The following is a 19,423-nucleotide window of genomic DNA, read 5'->3' as shown; positions in this document are numbered from 1 at the left end:
TGTGCCAAAAGCTGAGGGGCGGTGGGTGGTGAAAAGTGGGCGGAAGGACGTGTGGTGTGCGTCGCCCTTTTATGCGACGCACTTGTTGAGAATATTAATTTTATTTAAATATTTCAAAATAACACACTATATGCTTTTGCTGGCTTTACAGTTTTTGGTTCCCTCGATTTTATTTCATTCTTTTTATTTTGCTACATTTGCGTAATGAACTGAAATAATGGGATTGGAAAAATTGACAACCATGTGCATCAAATTCGAAAAGGAAAGTTATTTAAAGTTTGCATGGAAAATAGGCTTTTAAAATGTTAACATTATTGGTTAAACAGGATCCTAATTTTTGATTAGTGACGAAATGCAATGACGAAAAATTTGTATTAAATACATATATCGGATATTTACAATGTTTTTTATATTTTTAAAATTAATAAGCTTGGACTTTATTCCACAAAATAAAAAAATAAACAGAATACATAAAATAAATAAAATTGTTATAAAATAGAATAATAAAGTAGAAAACCGAAAGAGTTTCATTAAACATCAGGGCGCAAGCTAATAAGAGGCAATAAGAAGAGCATTTTTCTAAGAGAATACAAATTGAAGAGAAGGAATATATACAGTGGCGGAAAAAAGGCTATGTACACAGAATATATTTGCTATAAGGCCACAAAGCTAACACGTAGACAAAGTTATTGTGCTACTTTATTAAGAACTTTATTATCATGCTACTCCCAGCTGAAAATTTTTTATTACATAAAGTAAAAGAAAATATTGAATATTATGGATTGCACCTAGACTATTTTCGGCTACTGTAGATTGCTGTAAATTAAGCGAGAGAGCGAAGAGAGCATTACCGGCAGAAAAGAAAGAAGAAGAAGCTCATACCATTGCCGATTGCTGTCGCGTTGCGCTTTCTTCGTTTTTTTCGGCTGCGCAAACTTATATTTTGTCGTTGTAATATTTTGCATAAATATATAAATAAAAGCGCGTGACGGAACAACAAACAAATAACGAAGTAAAAGGGCGAAAAATCGAAACGAAAACGAATCGAATTACTTTCAAGTGCAAAAAGTGTGCGTGGGCGTGCGATTGTGTGTGTGTGTTGTGTTTGTCCGACTGTGTGTGCGTGTGTTTGTGTGCACAAAAAAACAGAACGTGCAACAAGAAGCAAGAAGAAGAGCCATCAGCAGCTGACAAACCAGCAATAAAACGAAATTTCAATAAGTAAGCAACATTTAGGCAAAGCTAAAAACCAAAAGCAAATTGAACAAGAGGAAAAACAACCTTTGGAAGCCCCGCAAAGCAGACGTAACAATGGCAAAAGCAACAAATTTGCGGCTCTCAGCTAATTGAAAGCGAATGTTGTTGTTTTAGAGCAATGCACTCGATAAAAAATACATAAAGCAATGGCATAAAAATACAAAAATAAGAACGGCACAGCACAGCATACGAAAAACAATAATACAACTGGGAAAACGAAAAAGTCCAAAGAGAGAGAGAGAGAGAGAGAGAGAGAGAGCAATAATTATTTAAATCTTATCGCAGTGCAAATTTATTTTTCACCTTTTGCTTTGCTCACTTGTTGTTTGCCGGTGCTCTTTCCACCCGCTCTTCTCTCTCGCTCTTTGCTCTCTTTCTCTTGTGCACTGCGCTCTCGTTCTCTATTTTGCTGTCATTGTCCTTAAATAAGCAATAACAAAAAACAGCAACAACAACAAGTGCAATTGACAAAAAGCAATAGCGTAAAAACAATTTGCAATTGAATAATTGCCCCCTGCATATCAATAAATTATTGTGGCCCGTGTGTGTTTGTGGCTGTCTGGCGGCATATAAATAAATTTGCAAACCAAAAAAAAAAATTGGCTGGCCTGTGCTGTGTGCTATTTTTAATGCCAAAATGCAAATGTTGCAACTGCCGCGCGGGAAAGAGACAGATAGAGTGCTAAAATAACTCGCTGAATGCTCTGTTGCAAGTACAACAACAATTAAAGACGGGTGGTGCTAATAATAATCAACAAAGTTGCTAGTGAAATATTATTAACAAATTATAAACACGGCAAAATAAGCTGGATGTGGCACAGAATGCTATAAAAGAGCATTATAAATAGAGAGAGGGAGAGAGAAAGAAAAGTGCAGAGAACAGTGTTGCCGTGCGGCAGTCAGAGCAAACGGGTTGGGCTGTAAAAAAGTAGTAGAAAAATAAAAGAAAACTTTAATTAGCAGAAAAAATACTGACCTCATTTTATACATTTAAATATAATATTCTTTATTAATGTATTAGTCAAAATGCTAAAAATGAGAAGAAAATTCAATTAAATAACTACAAAAAAACTGTCATAATGTAGGTTGACCAGTTATAAAAATCTGTATAAAAATGCGGTCGAGTAAAGCAAAGCTAAAGCAAATGTTAATATCAGCAAAGTCTTAAGATTATAAAATATTTGTAATTATGACTCACCCTTTCTAATCTGTCTTATCTCATTTACTCCCCTTTTTTCAGTCGCAAGTCAATTCAAGTGTGCTATTAGGAAACTAGGAACAATGCACCCACGATACAGTCCAGCCCCGCCCCCTCAGCAACAGCATCAGATGGGCGGACCGCCTCACCAGCAGCAAGGCGGCGGGGGAGGTGGAGGCGGTAGCATGAGGGGGCCATCGAACGCCCAGCAATTGCCGCCGCAAATTCCGAGATCCCAGAACTATTCAAACGTAAGTTAGATACATATCGCAGACAATATTGGGCTGTAATTTATTGGTCAACTATTTCTTCTATTATTTTCCTGAATTTATAAAGTTTTGGGAAAATGATTTACGTCTTAAAACGTAGAAAGTCACTATTACCCCGTTTGAAACTCCAAAGCAATTCGAAATAGCCTGGCATAAAAAGTGTTGGGCAAACATTTAAGCAATCAGGGATCAACAAAGGCATCAATCAATCAATAGCTCCGTGCATCAATCAAGCAATCAAACGGCTCACTCGGTCGCACTCTCGCCAGTCAGTCATTCAGTCAGTCACACAGTCACTCACTCAATCGCTCATTCAAATCGGACTCAGGCTGATGATTTTTGATTCTGATGCTTCTTTCCACATAGAAGGCGCCATTTTTGCCTTGCGGCCGATAGGGGGCGCCACTGCAATCGACATGTGTCATACGCAGCGTCCTTTGAATCCGGGAAATGCGGGACGAAAATGGGTGGAAAATCAGGAAAAACTGGGGGAATCGTGGTAGCAGAGGGAACGAGTACGCATTTGAGTGGAAAATTGCTCTCGCTGATGCGGCTGCCACGGCCTGGCAATGATATGGATTTCTTCTAACCATTTTCCCCATCAATTTGCTGACAGTTGCAGTGCAGGCAGTCTAATCTCGATGAGAGAATCGGGCCAATAGTGCCCCATTATCCTCATACCTGGATAAATCATTATGCACACAAACTGGCCAGCAAAGAAAGGAGCATTTTAGCTGGATTTCCTTTTTGCTAATTTCAATGGTATTACACGTTTTAAGGGGGTGTAATGTTTTGTGCATTGTGTAATTTCCATCATAATTTATGCATTTGCTTTCTAAGCATCAGCAACGCACAAAAAAAATATGTAAAAAATGTAAAGCATGAAATGGAAATCGCACAAAGGCAACATTTGTAAGTGGTACCCTTCGTCCTTCCTCAACTGACGAAATCCGGTTTACCAGCGTGTTATATGGATGCACAGCAAACTATATAGTAAACATTTGTTAGGGATCTTTATCTACGATCTTAGCTATCAATTAACCACAAATGTGGTTAATAATTCATAATATCTACGAGATGGTATATTTACTAACCTGGTTATGCCAATTTCTCTAGGTGTATATGTTGTATATATGTATGCCATATAATAAACTATTCAAAGCTTCTGCGGCATAATACTAAGAGATGGGTGTGGTACGAATCTGGGGCTGATGTTGCTCGTTTGCTACGTTTTTAGGTAGCCCAATCCAATCCCCAATCCCTAACCACCCCTCACCAGACTCCTTGCAATCCCTCCAGGTGTGCTCGCTTTGTAGGCAACATCTATTTGGCATCCTCTAATGGCCAACAGGCGTTGCTTTGGCTTTTTTCACGGGAACGTTCTTTCATTTAAACAGCTTTCAACTCACGGCAGCAACAACAACACTCTGGCGGACCACATGAAAATAAAAATTCCGGGGAAAAAGAAAAACTTGTTGTTGAGGGTGGCGAAAATGCGGCAAAAATTGTAAACATTCGCGCTTAGTCAGCGCCTCAGTCGACGTCAGTTATTGTGGCTGGAATGAAAATTATATTTCGTATTTTGTGTCCTACACAGGAAAATGAAGAAAGGAAAGTAAATAAATAAAAGAGGAAACGGCCAAGTTGCTGAAGTTTATGGAGTTAAGGGAAGATATATATTTTTAAAATTACTTTGGACCGCACTTTGTGTTGGAAATGACCGCGTTTTTATGGCTCAAAATTGTAAATGTCAAGTTTGGAGAGAGTTTTGGATATTAAATTTTCGAAAAGTTTGAGTGGGCAAACAAAATCATTTCCTTATGATTTTTACTGTAGCTGAAATTGCAAGTGCAAGAGTTTGTCAGAATCTAGGAAAACTACGCTATCGCAATAAGAAACAAAGCCCTTTCCAGCTTTAGGATTTTACTTTTTATAATTCTGATTGAAATTCCAATTTTATGCATTATTTACATATTTTTAGCTCTTTCAAAGTTGAATCTGTTGCATTCCCATTTTCGAACTGTCATTTAAACTAATCCGTTTGATAAACTAGAAGCTACAGAAAACGAATAATTTCGGCGTTCTCCGACTTGTCAGTCTAAGTTCTTATTTCCCACTTCAGTAATTAGGAAATTAAATACTTTCCTGCAGTCCAAAAGGAAATATCATTTACACTCCTTTGATTTGCTTTTCCTACCCCAGTTTTGTATTTTACCTGAATAATTCGTTTTCCCTCGCCGCCCCCATACCAACGTATAATTTTCGCTTTGGCATTTTCTATTTGAGTTTCGTAGCCGAAAAAAACTTAACAGTGTTTGAGTTTGTGCGCTAAAAAGTTTGTGCAACACAAAATATTTATATTTCTTATAAAAAGTTTTGTGAGCTTGGTCACGTAGTAATTTGTGATTAAATTCAATGTTGACAATTGCGAGAGCAGGCCAAAGTTGTTAAGGTAATTGCGACCATATAGGCTGGGATGCATTTCAATTGAGGAAGCTGCTGCTGGCCAGACGGCGATGGTGGGGATATATGGTGCTCCAACTCCGTCTGAAATTGCAGTGCTGAATGGCATACGAAACGCCTTTGGGTCCTGCGCCTGCGTCGGCTTGTGGATCCTGTTGCTGGAAAACAATTTTGCCGGCTCCCCAATGCATTCGAGCACACGAAGTGGGAAAACCGAAGCTGGGAAGCCGAAACGAATCTGCCAGGCTGAGCTGAGGCCTTACTCAAAAACCTTACTCAATGAGAAATTCAGAATCCATTCGACGATTGTCAAGTTCAGTTACAAACGCCTTTTCCTCATTTTGTGCACCACAAAAGCGGAAAGCGACCACAGAGCCCCAAGCACACTGAGATTGCCGGAGACAACCAACAGCCAAGTCTGAAGCCAAAACCGAATCGAAGTCCTAATCGAATATCAAATTCAAGCCCAAACCAAATCCCACTATTAACAAATAGCCAAGCGAGCAGTCCACGAAGGAGTCCTGCAAACACATCCTTTCAACACAGTGCAAGCTCGCCATTTTGTGTTTTTTCGAAATAGAAAAGTTTTTAAACGCCATACCGCAAGATTCTGCATTAAATATATACATACGTATATTTATATTTCCATTTTCCGTGCGTATACGTAATCTGCGTCGAAGTCAGTTCATTCTGTCCATGATTTACAAATATATTTATACATATTAGCCACTGAGAGAACCGCGAAGTGTAAAGTGCAAGTGATGTTCAGTATTATTTACAAGGCGTGAAAATCGAAAAGTTTACACCAAATATTCTGCTCAAGAACTCGCTACTCAAAGTAGTCCAAGGATTCCAGTCTCTCAGCGCAACAATTGTCAGCGAAAATTCCTACGAATCTTAGCCAACTAAGAACTCTAATTAAAGTCAGAAGAAAGCACAACTACAAAGGGTTAAAAACTCTGAAAGCAAGGAAGAAATTAACTAAATATTAACGGAATCTTCGAAGTGAACACCAAAGCAAAGATCTACAGTATTATTTTAATAAGAAATATATGAAACACTCTAAGCGATAAATAGAGACAATAAAGTTGAAATAAAAAACCAAATTAAATTTGTGACTCTAGCCTAAAAGTAAACACATAAACCCTAGCTTAATTGTGAGTGAAAAAGATTTAGCAAATTGCCATTAAAAAAGAAAACAAAAAATTAGTTGAAAAAGCTTAGCTTGAATAAAAAAAACGAATATAAATTGTGTCTATCGATGTGTGTGCTTAAGTAACTGCAAGTCAAGTAAATAAAATTTCAACTTAAATAAGTGTTCAGTGTTTAGCCAATATAAAAAATCGCATAGCAAACTAGTCAATGTATCAATAGGAAAACTGCAAAACAAAGGCTCATATAGTCGCAAATAATAAGGGGAAAACAATCGACGCAAGCCCAGGAAATCAATTTACAATCAAACCTGCTCACCATTAGCCATTAAAATTGCGTCAATCAAGAGAAAAACCTCGCCATTGCCCGCAGCAACATCGAAGCTAGCCAATTTCAGCCAACAGGACCCACAGCAGGAGCAGCAGCAAAAGTCCGGCGAATTTAAGGCAGCAGCTGTCAGCCAATTGGTGGCAACAGTTGTCCAGACAACAACAACATCCGTAGCCACAACATCAGCAGCAGCAGTAGCAGCAGCATCAGCAGCGGCGGCAGGAGCAGCAACAGTAGCAGCAGCACAAGCAGCAGCACCGAAGGAAGCATCATCCGCAGTAGCAACACCGTCAGACGCTAAATATCCTAAGGCCAGCTCCTTGAGCCAGCAGCAACCACCACCACCACCGCCGCCGCCGCCACCAGCAACAACAACAACACCACCACCACAGGAAGCCGCAGCGGCAGCAACAACAAGTGTTGCCGGGACAACAGTCGCAACAAAGGCTAGCAAAACCGCAAGCAGAACAAGCAGCAGCAACAGCAGCAGCAGCAACAACAGCAGCAAAAACAGCAGCAATAGCAGCAGCGGCAGCAGCAGCAGCAGTACCTGCAACAGCAACACCTGCAACAGCAGCAGCAACACCACCAGCACCACCACGACGCTGTACACGTGCTCCAGCACCTCCTCGTCGCTGATTGCCCAGCCGCCGCCAACAAAGATATTTAAGACGGATCACCATCTGTGCGCCGCCTACGGACTGCCGACCGCGACCGCCGCCGCTGCTGTTGGTGGGCATCCCTGCGTCTACTGCGTGATACCTGTGCCCGTGGTGAGTGTCCTTGGGGGGTCCGAGGTCCTTCACAAAAAATTCAGTGCCTGGGAAATTTAATTTAAATTATACAATTCGGCTTATACGGAAATATACCTCTTGATAAAGTTGAGTTTGAGTTAAAAGAAATTCGTTTAAATATTTAAACTAAACTAAAATTTAGCTCAAACTTTTTTTGTGAGTGTGTCATTAGCATAGGCTTCTTTTGATTTTTTACAGTCATTAAATATTGAAATAATTACACTGTGTGGGGCCGCGGACTTGCGCTGGTATCTTCAATGCTCCATGGCCGCCGTCAATTTGCTTATCTTGCCCGATGATTATCCTGTTCCTGGCTGCGTGTCGCGTACCAGTTGGTTTCTCATTACCATTTATTATCCTCTGCTGAGGAGTGGAATTAATTTGTACTAGCAAAAAAAAGAATTTTGAGCAGGCTTTGTTTTGGGGTAATCCAGGAATCGCATGAGTGGTTCAGGTTGAAGAAGTTTGAAAAGGGAAATGAGTTTTTGGTTTAAATTTGTTTAACTTTTTATGACACCGAAAAAAAGCACCTTATATTTAAATATTTCCCTAAAGGTTGCTCCATGTATAATGTATAGATTGTTGAGCTTTAACAGACATAAAGAATAATTTGCATACTTAGAAATTATACAGCTACCGCTTAAGTAGAGACACTAACGGAAGACCTAATCTTGGGGAAAATAGCAAAAGTCTGGGGCGGGTAACCACCACCCCCTGGAAACCACCACAATCACCCACCAACGAAACCACAGAGCCACTTCAAGACCCCCTTTTCCGCCCGCTGCCATTAGCAGCGTCAGCTGTTTGTCCACTTAAAGAATGCCCAGATAATCGAGGCAACAAATGTGCCTAATGTCAATGACAATAAAGACAAATTATACAAATATTTGACTAACTGACTTTGCTCACTCACTGACTGACTGACGAACTGGAATGATAATGACACTCATTGTTCGTGTGTAGAACAAGGAAAATTTCATTAAAAATCCCCACAAGAAAATGAACAAACCATTTCGGGCTCAAGAGGGTAGCAAAGTGGAAAACTGCCTTGGCCAGCACATTTTCAATAATTACAAAGAAAATCAAGCCCAATGACCGCAAATAAATCTGAAATAATAATGATTATTAGCCAGTGTGTTTGTTTGTTCCGATGGATGAGGGGTTTTGCGAGGGCTGTTCGAGCACTCATAAAGCCACAAAAATGTTTTCAATTACAAATAACCATGGAGAGTAAAGAAAATCCAAAGGAAAGCAACCTCAGCAGCGGGAAAAAATGCAACTGAAAAATTTTGCCATATTATTCATTCATTTTCATTGTTGTTTGAAGGGGCGAGCAACTTGGTCTCTCCTCATTGTCCATTGCCAAGAGTGAAAAATGTTTTTCTCTTATTATTTCTATTTATTTTTCATTTTTTTTTTAGTCTTTTTAGCTCCCTCTTGGGTTTTGCCATTTTTTCCTTGTACTTTTAGGGCTCAGGCGAACGAGATTTATGTAAGGCACTGTCTGAGCTCGGTGCCTTTTCTTTCTCTGCTCATTTTGTTGATTCCTAATTAATTTTACTCGAAGTGAAAATGAATTGGCAAAATGCCCAGCAGACACAATACTAAGTACAAAAAAGGGAGGAAACCAAAGGGAAAATCCTTCAGTTAAAATATGTGATTTTCTTAAACATTTTGTATCTGCAATTTCTGTTTTGCTTGTGATTTCCTTTCAACGTAATTGCTTGTAGAATGCTTAACATTCTCAGGTAATTACTAAATCTTCAGTGCATCTTTGTATAAAATCATTAACAAACTATAATACAGTTTTGTATTATGCAAATTCGAATAGCAGTATCGGCATGTAAAGTCAGCATTTATGGATCACTTTCGAGCAACTTATCCGATCTTAATGGCTAGCACCGTAATAATACTTTCATTTTTCTGCTGCCGTGCTAAGTGGGCAGATGGCCACGCCCACCGCGGAAAAATTCACTCATGAGCTGCGTGTTGCTTTGACTGTTGCTGCTGCTGCTGCTTTCAAGGACCTTTGAGTGGTGGCGTTTCACGTGGCGTATGCGTGACATCGCCACATAGAAGGCGCGCCTATGAATATGCATTATTATTTTCTATATGCGACGGGGTCCAGTGAAGTGCAGCTAATTAGCAACTGACATACATTTGCAACTAACCCAAATTGCGGCTGCTGACGAGGTTAAGTGTGCTGTTTTGCTTTAACTTCTGGAATTTAAAATTCCATCCGCCGGCAAATCGTGTGGAAAATCTTTTTTTGGTGAAAATATTCCGTACTCTTGCATACCAAATGAGATGAGTTTTTGTTTGGACCTTGGTCCTTGGTCCTTTTCGTAATTGTTATTGATGTGGAAATATGTGCGATTAGCCGAGCTCATTCTCTGTCTTTCTCGATCTGCTACGCCCCTTGATGGGGGGCAAAAACTTTTCGGCCCCCAAAACTAAAAAGTATAAATTTTATGGCCGAGGAAAAAAAGGGCAGAAAGCGACGCCATATTGGATAACATAAAATGGCGTTTATGATGGGCAAAGTTTCATCATTTGCAATTTGCTTTTGACCCTCCTCCGCTTGCCACCAAAGTGTTTGTTTGAGTTTTCCAGCAAATTTAACATAAACCATTTTCGTTCGAGTTTTTTTTGACCGACCCTTTGGTTATCTGAATCCGTATTACTAATTTTTTTTGCTTGCTGCAAACAGTATTCATAAATGATTTTTACCCAAAAACTTAATGTGCTCCATATATTTTATATTTGTAGTGCGCTTCAAATTTTTAACTGATTCAATGTTCTCTGCCCACAGTTTGCCCAGTTTAATGCCACTGACTGAGCATTTAATTAATGTTTTTACAAACTGAAGGAAAAACAATGTGAAAAAAAGGTTGAAATTGTCCCGTGTGCTCACTCACATACGACATTACAAAATAAATATAGAGAAAACTGGGGGTACAAAAAAAAATTGGAAACTTTACGAGCCAGTGAAGGAAGGAAAAAAGTTTCCGGGTAATTCCATGAAATGGCATTTCATTCAATTCAATTTCATGCTCTGTAATTATTTTGTACAAAATGTTCGGTACTATGTGTGTATGTGTACACGGTACAACGACAACTGGCGCAACAACTAATCAAGTTGAGTCAATGAAGCAGAGTTCTCTGCAAAATGCGGAGTGGGTTTCGAAAGAGGGAGGTTAAATGTCAAAGTTGAATATGTTTCGGGACCAGAAAATGGCAGAATTTCACTGCTCAGCGTGTGTGTGTGCAGTGAGTTAATGAAAAATAAATTTAGATTTTGAAAAGGCAGAGGGAAAATGTGTCCTTTGATGGCTAAACATCCAATTTACCTCAATTATTCACCACCTTCAACAGTCTGAATCGATTTTATTAATCATATGCATTTCAATTCACTTTGCATTCAAGATTTTCTGTGGTCTTGCACTTAAATGCAATTCGTCTAATTTACTAATCACTCATACGAGCATCAATGTCTGTCGAAATAAATTACAAGCTGTGTAATTTAATCCAATCAATTTGCCCAACTTTAGGTCAAATTGTATACGTTTTAATCCAATTGAGAAAATTTTGTTTTCGTACTGGCAAAGTTTTGGGCACTTATTCAATTGACGCTTTTGCGTTGGTAAAATTGGTTGAGCCATTTTGCTTAATTAATGTAAAGCTTTCACAAAGTACAATTTAATCTAAAATGATTATAAAGTTATACATTCGAAAAGGAGCCAATTAAGGAATGCATTTAATAGTTACCTTTTAAATTCATAACGAATTAGGGACAACATAAAGTTTTTTTTGCATTAGAGCGCGCAACTAAATGTATGCTACGGCTGAGAAACTAGGAAAATTGAAGTCTTAAATAGATTTCCCAGGGTGTGCACTAACAATTCTTTGACTTTTGCCACGTTTTCATTTCTCGCTTTATTTTTGGCATCAAGCAGCAGTGGCAGCCTTTTGAGATTCGTTACGCTACAACGCCTCGCAGATGCGGCTCCTCTTTCGTCCTTAAAGCTATATATATGTATATACATATCTGTGTGTGAGTGTGTTCGTAGGCTTATGCTTGTGTGAGTGTGTCCTGACACATGCTTGTGCTGCTGCCAGAGCCACTTGGCCAAAGTATTTTAACCTAAAATTTGTAAAAATAGCACATCAAGAGGCATTCTTGGGGCGCCTTCGTCTTCTGTTTCTGCTTCCTCTTCGGTCTTCAAGTAGATGCTCTAGAGAAATGTACTCACACACACATATATACACGCACACACGTACAGTTACATACGCACTGACGAAAAGAAATATGGATGGGGTGTGTTAAATTTATCTACTGTACCACAGTGCGTATGCTTGATGCTTTATTTATTTATTTAATTTGGCAGAGGCAACGGGATGATGAAATGACTATAGCAGCACCACTGCATTGTCCATGGGTGTCCATTAGAAGGGTGTTTATGTGGTGGCCCATGAGGGGGGGTTGCTGTGGCATAAAATATGTTCAGCAATTTGTCAACAGGATATCTCACCCCCGTTGTCGCGTAATGAAATGTCATTAACATTAAAACAACTTTCAACACTTGGTCTGCCTCTCGCCATCTCTCTTTCAATGCTTATGTGTGTGTTGGGAAATCATGAAAAACAAGAACCCGAAAAAAAATGAAATAAACTGAAGGCCAACAAGAATTCTATATATGTGCCATCATCATCAACTTTTGTCGCCTGACTTTTTCTCGATTTCGTATTGTTAATGAAAAAAGTTTGTGCTTCGCTCCCTTTTCTCTGCTTTGAATTGTTTGATGAGCGAGAAAATATTTTTCGATTTTTTTCTCCGTTTTCGCCTTTGTCGTCCCGGCTTCATAAACTTTTCATTAATTTATTACACGCTCCTGCCAAAGCCACGCCCTGTGACCCCGCCCCCATTTCCCCTGCCTGGTTTCTCATAATCAGTGTTCAGTTTTGTTTTCTTTTCGGTTGCTCGTCAAACAGATTCCTCACTTTGTTTTTTCCTTCGTCGCTACTTGTTTCAATCAATGTTTTTATTAAAAAGTTTCAGTTCTTTTTGTCGAGCTTGGAAGGGCCATGAACTTTGACATTTGTGACTAATATTTCGTGCATTTTGGTTGCTAAAATGTAGTACCTACATTTTATCAGTAAGTAACTTTGAATGGTCATATATGTATGTTGGGAATATGCAGGTAATCCCGGTATAATGACTTCTACAGCTTAGGGAAATGTAAAGTGTCGGGTGCATGGAATGTTGAATACCCTGTGCAAGTTTGTTCAGAGTTAAGGCTGAAAATTTAAAATCAAACATGCAAAAGTTTACAACCTTTCATCGTTAAACTAATGATTATCATAAGTTTTATTACCAAACTGGATAAGTCAACACAGAGTATTAACCTGTCTTCAACTCAAATATGTGTTTAGCTCTGATATTCCCCCATATCTCCATCGCTTCAACATCTTCTTGCTCCTAAACAAATTGCAAGTTCGCAGCATCATTAGCTTTGTCCGAAAATTGTCACGTTCGGCACACGTGTGTGCGCAAAGCTGCATAATCCGGATCCTTGTGTCGCCTCGCTTTTGGCCAAATCGTCGTCATCGTCGTCCGACCATAACCACTGTTGGTGGTTCTAGTACCAGCTCCATGCCCTCCAGTCCCCTTCTAACCACCTCCTTCCACATGGCTATCTCTCGGTTCTGTTAACCAATCCAACCGCCAACGTAAACCGCTAAGTGCTTCCCTTTGTTGCGTTCCATTTTCGTGTGCTCGTTCCTGTTTTTCCGTTGTGTTTTGTTGCAAGCCTTTGCAGCTAAACGGAAGTTTGCCATTATTGCTTTCGACGTTCAACAACACTGTTAGCCAGTGTTGGCCACAAACAGTTCACCGGTACAGCCAGCTTGTTTAATTAAAGATTTCTATTGAAATACGAAGACTGAGCCAGTGTTGGCTACCACAGAAGATATTTGTAATGCCCAAACACAATACCCTAAATATGAAACTTATAGTTACGCTTTTTCTGTTTTAGTTCAAAATTATGTTGACTTTCTTATAGGATCCGGCTTTTCTATAACGTTACGCTTCTCCCACTCACACAACTTAGACGAAATTAAATTTATAAAAGTTTAAGCTAGCGAAGTTTGACTGTACTCCCATCTTTTGCTGGAGTGTAACGTGCCGACGACTTTCGCATGAAACGTGCTCGGCATAAATCGTTTTTAGCTCCAAAGCAGGGAAAATTGAGAAAGCGTTTAAGGGTTGTGTGAGAAGTGGGATCCCCCGCTTGTGTGCAATATATATATATGTATATGGTTTGACCCTTGCTTGAAGCACTGCAGAACGCTCATTACTTGCCATGTCTTCGTTTCGATTCTCTTGCCACAGGATGGCAGTTACTTAGCTTATTGCTGAGTTGCATTACGAAGATTTCTTTGTAAGAGATGTGATATAGTGATATAGTGTGGTTGCCCTCACATCAAATCATATAGTATTATTTTTGATTAGCTTTGGGGTTGGTTAAAAGGGTAAGTTTGTGGAGACCGAATTTATGGGAGGTTTGATCATATCTGGGAATGGTTAACTTTGCTTTTAAAGAAAGTCATAATAATAACGAACTGTATTTAAACAAGCAACGTTGAAAGTACTTGAGTGTTCAAGAGTTTTTTCAACTTATATAGCTACTATCTCTGTTTAAGCTTTTCAGCCAAACAGGGCTTTCAGCTAAAAACGAAGTTACTTTCCATTCGCATCCAAGCGAGCTAAGCCAATGGCAGCTTGGAATGTCAAACTTCAGGACCAAATATATATCGTGTCTGTGTCATAATCAGGATGCAGTCAGTCACATAGTAAATCCACTCGGCTCCACTCTCCCCCTCCGTAACCCCCGGTTATTTGACATGCACTTAGCGATTGGCGAATGTGAAGTGGAGTTAGTCGGAGTGGATTTCGTCCCTCCTCGTCCACAACATTTTGCAGATCCCTCCGATGTGGCTGCAGCTTCTTCGAGGAATGCGAAATGTATTATTAACTCTCGGCAACGTTTTTGACACATCCATTGATATGCACATTTGTGACTTGTCGCACTGCATTGACTGTCAATGTGACTGCATCCCACATACACACTCTCGCATATACACACACATGCATTCATACATAGATAGAAGCCAAAGCGAAGGACAGCATTGCAGCTGCGGACTGGCACATTCGATAGTGTTGTAAAATGCATAAAAAAGTGCTTAGCATATTAAAAACATAGCCCAAATGTGCAGCTGGGACGCCAAGTCTTTGGAGAATACGTGCCCAGTAAAAACGAATGAAGTGCTGCAAAGGGCGGTGAGTTGTGGGCGGCGAAAAACGCCGAATTTTCCACCACTGCACGCACACATTTCCCCCCTTTTATGTATATATCTACAATGTTATCGTTGTACAACAAAAAAAAAGGAGTGAAAATCTGGGAAAACACCCAGAACTCTTTGTATATTTGTTTGAAGGACTTGCGGATGAAGTCATTAGGAAAATTGCATACTGAAATTCGAATAGCCGTACGTATTTCTGTATCAAAAAGAAAAAAAAACATGAAAAGTTTGTTGTACTTTTTTAAAGTATTTATAATAAATATATTTTTTAATATAAACTGAATTTTATGATTTAAAGAAAGAAAATGTAAAAGCTATTTGTAATAGTCGTGAATACCAGACTAGTGTATACTACCAATTTCCGCGTAGCATTGTATAGTAGCTACCACACCTTGCAACATTTTCCCACATCCCACAAAATTTCAACATTTTTGCAACATTTTTGATTTATTCGCGTGGTGCGCACACAGACGCAAAAAAAGAAGCCCCTAATGCATATGCAGCATTCTGCATACGTTTCTAATAATTCATCTTCGTGTTTTGCTGCTCCTTCGAACCCCGCCCCTTTTCGCCCCCTTTACAATCTTCTTTATCTTCATTTTTTTTCTCCAGCAGCAGCTTCTTCTTCTTCTTCAGCGCCTTGTGTAAAGTTCTTTTTTGGCGCAACTTTTGCTGCCTCAGCTCGCTGCCACTACCAATTTTTGCATATCTCTGTTTGTGCAGCTTTGAACCTTCACCTCTTGCCACGCCCCTTCCGCCCCATCACACACACACACATCTCAGCGTGTATGTGTGTTTTTATCTACATTTTGGAAAATTGGAAAATAGTTTTTCCGTTTGCGTCTTTTTAGCTATTTTCTGTTTTCGTTTCTTTACCCTTTCTTTTTATCGACTTATTGTGTTTGACGGAAATGTGCTTTGTCTGTCTCAGCCACGCCCACACCCTACACACACCCAACGCCCACATTTATCGGTGAGTGGGGGGCATGAAAATTCGGGGAAGTTACAATGACAATGGCAAACGAGTCCGTTGGCATTCGTAGATATGTTGCAGCTTTCGATATGTAAATGGAAAAAGGCGGTGGACTTAGGGGCATCGAAGTGGCTTGAAATATCTTCTTGAAAGAAGTTCGATAATGTAATAATTTTGCCAGTCTTAACTTCTTTCGAAGGGGTTTCTTTTGTAAATCTCAAAGAAAAGTTCACGCCTATAAGAATAAAAAAGGATAAGGGAAATAGTTGAGTATGTTATAGTGTTGTATAGGTCAATGTGGGTTATATGAATTAAGAATTATGTAGATATCAGTTAGCCCCAAATTTTATAACATAATTTGTGATGGATGTGTTGCATAAACAATTCTTTAATAATTTAGCATATAAGTTTTGCCACGAGTGCTTATCCATTTGTTGCTCTCCACTCTTGTCACATAACTTGAATATTTCTGAACGAGCCAGCCAGTATTTCCTTCGACTATTTTCCCTGGCAGTTTCCTGCAATTGCTCTATTTCATTTTGTACATCTCATATTTCTCCAGATGCACTTGCCGCTGCAGCTGCTCCCTTTCGGAATTCGGAATAGTTTGAATGGCTAACTCCTTCCTGCGGCGGCGGTGGCGCTGGCGTCGGTATCATCTGGCCACATTTCATATTCGACATTCCCTGACTGCGAAGATCTGAGGCTCGTTTCCTGTCTCGACGTCGTGTCCTTAAGTAGTTTTTTCTCAATGGTGGCATTTCCCATTGGCATTTCCCACTCGAACTTTTGGTTCGGTTTACCGAGAAAAGAGGACTATCTATTGATGGCTGGAGATGCCAGCTACTTTGGCAGCTGGCTTACCCTTCGTTCTCCCCTCGCCCACTTGAAAAGTATTTACGTTAAATTGAACTTTTGTGTTTGAATTTTCGTGCGGGCAACTTCACATTGCGGCTTGTCCTGTCTGAGTTGACTGCACATTATCCGATCCTATCCAGAGTGTCGACATTTTGCTCGAAGACGCTAAGCTATTTTTATTAGAATTCCCATTCCAAAAAATACAAAAAAAAAAGGAGAAGGATGGAAGGCGAGATTGCCGAAGGACCTTTTCCAGTCTGTCTGTCGTCGCAATTTTCGGTTGCTTTTTGCGGGCCAGGAATTTTATGGGAATAATTAAAAATTATAAATGTGCATGCAACTGAGGCTTTCCGAGCTGACCGCATTCCAAGCCAAATTAAAACCCGAAAATTGCAGTCGAGAAGCATCAAGGATGCCGAGGATGCCTTTGGCTCTTTTACCCATTTTCTGCTGTTGCTTCTGTTGATTTTAATTTGCCAAAAAATAATTAGAAAACGGAACAGAAATTAAATCTACATAATTGCTTATTCTCCGAAATCAACGACACATATTCCAACCTCCTTTTTTAGCAATTGAATATCAATCTGGCTAAAAAAAAGAATAAACATTAAAAAAGCATATTTATAAAGATTTATAAACAAATTCCGTTCTTTAAAAAGTAATTATATTATTTAAGAATTTGTTTTAATATGTAAAAATTTGCCAATTAAAAATACTTCTGTAATGCAAGGTTCAGCATGCGTCATACAGGGCGTATGCTTAATGTAAATCGAAGAGAGCTAAGCAAAAGCTGAGTAGAAGTCAAGCAAAGAAGTGCAAGCAGATAAAATATAAGGCATAAGTAGATGGATGAGTGGCTGCTGTTCAGCTCTGTACTGCATTTTCCCATCCCCACACCCCGCATTTTACCAGATTTTCCTGCTGCTACTGCTTTTCTGCTAATGCAGCTTGTGATGATGCTGTGTTTAGGAAGAGCCAGGCAACTCTGGCGAGTGAAAAATCCAAAGCCGGAAATGAAAAGTGGCATGTGTGAGTGCTCTGCAGTGGTGGCGATGAAAGGGTGTGGGGTGGATGCAGTCCCCCCTAAAGGGGGACATTTGGGGGATTAAGGAAAGGGGAACGAGGCGAATATGTGGGTGTGGCCATTTTGCAAAAGCGCAGCTGTAGCAACACTTTATCTCTCACTGTGTGTGCGTGTTTGTCTATGTAATGAGGGCAATTTAAGGGCACTTGAAGCAATTCAATTCTCACACACACTCGTACTCACACACTCAAACTCAACTGTCCTTCTGTCTGCGTACGTGTGATGTGATGTGGGACGGGGTGTGAAGGAGGAATGGGAGAACAGACGTGGCAAGTTTTTAGTGTTATTAATATGCATGCAATGCATATGTCCGCCATTCTCCTCTACATGTGTGCCCCTGTGTATTTGTGTGTGTGTGTGTGAGTGGCTGCCGCCATTTTGCTTGATGCCGCCATTGCTGCAGCAGCAGCAGCAGCCTGTTTAACCCCTGTTTCCCCTTCCGGCGCATCCTTTTTCGGGGCAGCAGCTGCATCGAGTGCTCGGCTAGTAATATTAAGTGCCCGCCTTCAACTGCATAACGAACTACCGGGGCAGGGGTTATTAACCCATAAATGGAATACATGTGCTTAATACTTTTTTTATACCTTACTGAATAAAAGAGGCAGAGGAAAAGCGACTACTACTACTGCCGACTGTGCATGGGAAATTTCCCGGGATTAGACGCATTAATGGATTATTTGAGAGATTTGTTTCATTTCTATTTTCATCTTTCTGCTTTTGTTTTCGTCGTTAGTTTTCGTCCATGTGGCGCAGATGTTTGTTTCGGGCTTTTGTTGTTTTTCCGGTCTTTTTACTGTTGCCTAAATTATGCAGATGAGCTCAAGGAAAAGCTTTTAACGCAGTTAAAGTTGCGGTAATGGTGAAAATTTGCTCGCTACTTAGGAGGATTCGAAAGTTCACATTCAAACATTTTTGTTGTCTTTTAGTTTTCTCACGGCGGATTATAACTTTAATGAATATACGAATCTAATTAGTATTTATTACCACAAAATAAAACGTGAGAAATATTATTTCTTTTCTATATAGCAAGTATCTTTCCAAGTAGCTTTCTTAAACACACAAAAAGGACATTTTACCAAGGGGACAAAGAAAACCATTTTGCTTTCACGCCAATTCTAGGTTGTGAAAGCAACGAGGGGAAATGAAAATTGGGGTGAGACTTAAGGTGTAGCATAAATTCATATCGTTTATAACACGTCAGGCAAATACAATTAAAAATTATACTACCAGACGACGGCTTCCAGACATGTGTGTATGTGAGTGTAGGGTCCTTTATGCGTATGTGTGTGCGTATTCTTTGAACAAATGCGGATGTCTATGCGTGGGTTTCAGTGTGTGTGTTGAATGAAATTGCGAGGGCTTCTACTCAAAGTAATTTACACTAAATTACATGCGAACAAGCAAAATGAGAAAAGCCTACAAAGCTCTCGCTTATGTGTGTGCGTACTCTTATTTATGTGTGTGTGTGTGTAATGCACTGGTGTGTGTGCGTGTCACAGAAGAGCAACGGAAACGAAAATAATGAAGCGCGCTTTTGTGCGCACATAAGCAAAGCCAGACAAAAAAAGAAAAACCCAAGGAGACAAGAAAATTGAGTGGGGTGCCAAAAATATGGGGGATGTACAAAAAAAAAAAAAATATCCCGCGAAATTGTGCGTTGTGACAAGTTAAAAAAATATACAT

The 19,423-nt window shown here is 39.6% G+C and overlaps 1 protein-coding gene across 15 annotated transcripts in view; it reads left to right on the top strand.

The window, feature by feature from the left end:
- The first annotated feature begins 888 nt into the window (after positions 1–888).
- The window catches only part of LOC117141656 (protein alan shepard), a 119,384-nt gene continuing 100,849 nt past the window's right edge, over positions 889–19,423 (top strand). For 4 of the 15 annotated variants that reach the window (XM_033305233.1, XM_033305240.1, XM_033305238.1 and 1 more), the window contains exons 1-2: positions 891–1,221; positions 2,498–2,706. In XM_033305233.1, coding sequence (XP_033161124.1) covers positions 2,539–2,706 — 168 coding nt within the window. In that variant the 5' untranslated portion in view covers positions 891–1,221; positions 2,498–2,538. Of the gene's footprint in view, positions 1,222–2,497; positions 2,707–19,423 lie in introns of those variants that run through there. The other 11 variants (XM_033305242.1, XM_033305232.1, XM_033305241.1 and 8 more) reach the window with 7 other exon arrangements.

The sequence above is a fragment of the Drosophila mauritiana genome, chromosome 3L, assembly GCF_004382145.1.
Source record: "Drosophila mauritiana strain mau12 chromosome 3L, ASM438214v1, whole genome shotgun sequence".
In the NCBI taxonomy this organism is placed as follows: Eukaryota; Metazoa; Arthropoda; class Insecta; order Diptera; family Drosophilidae; genus Drosophila; species Drosophila mauritiana.
The sequence above is the reverse complement of the archived record's forward strand: the minus strand, read 5'-3'. Positions and strand labels throughout refer to the sequence as shown.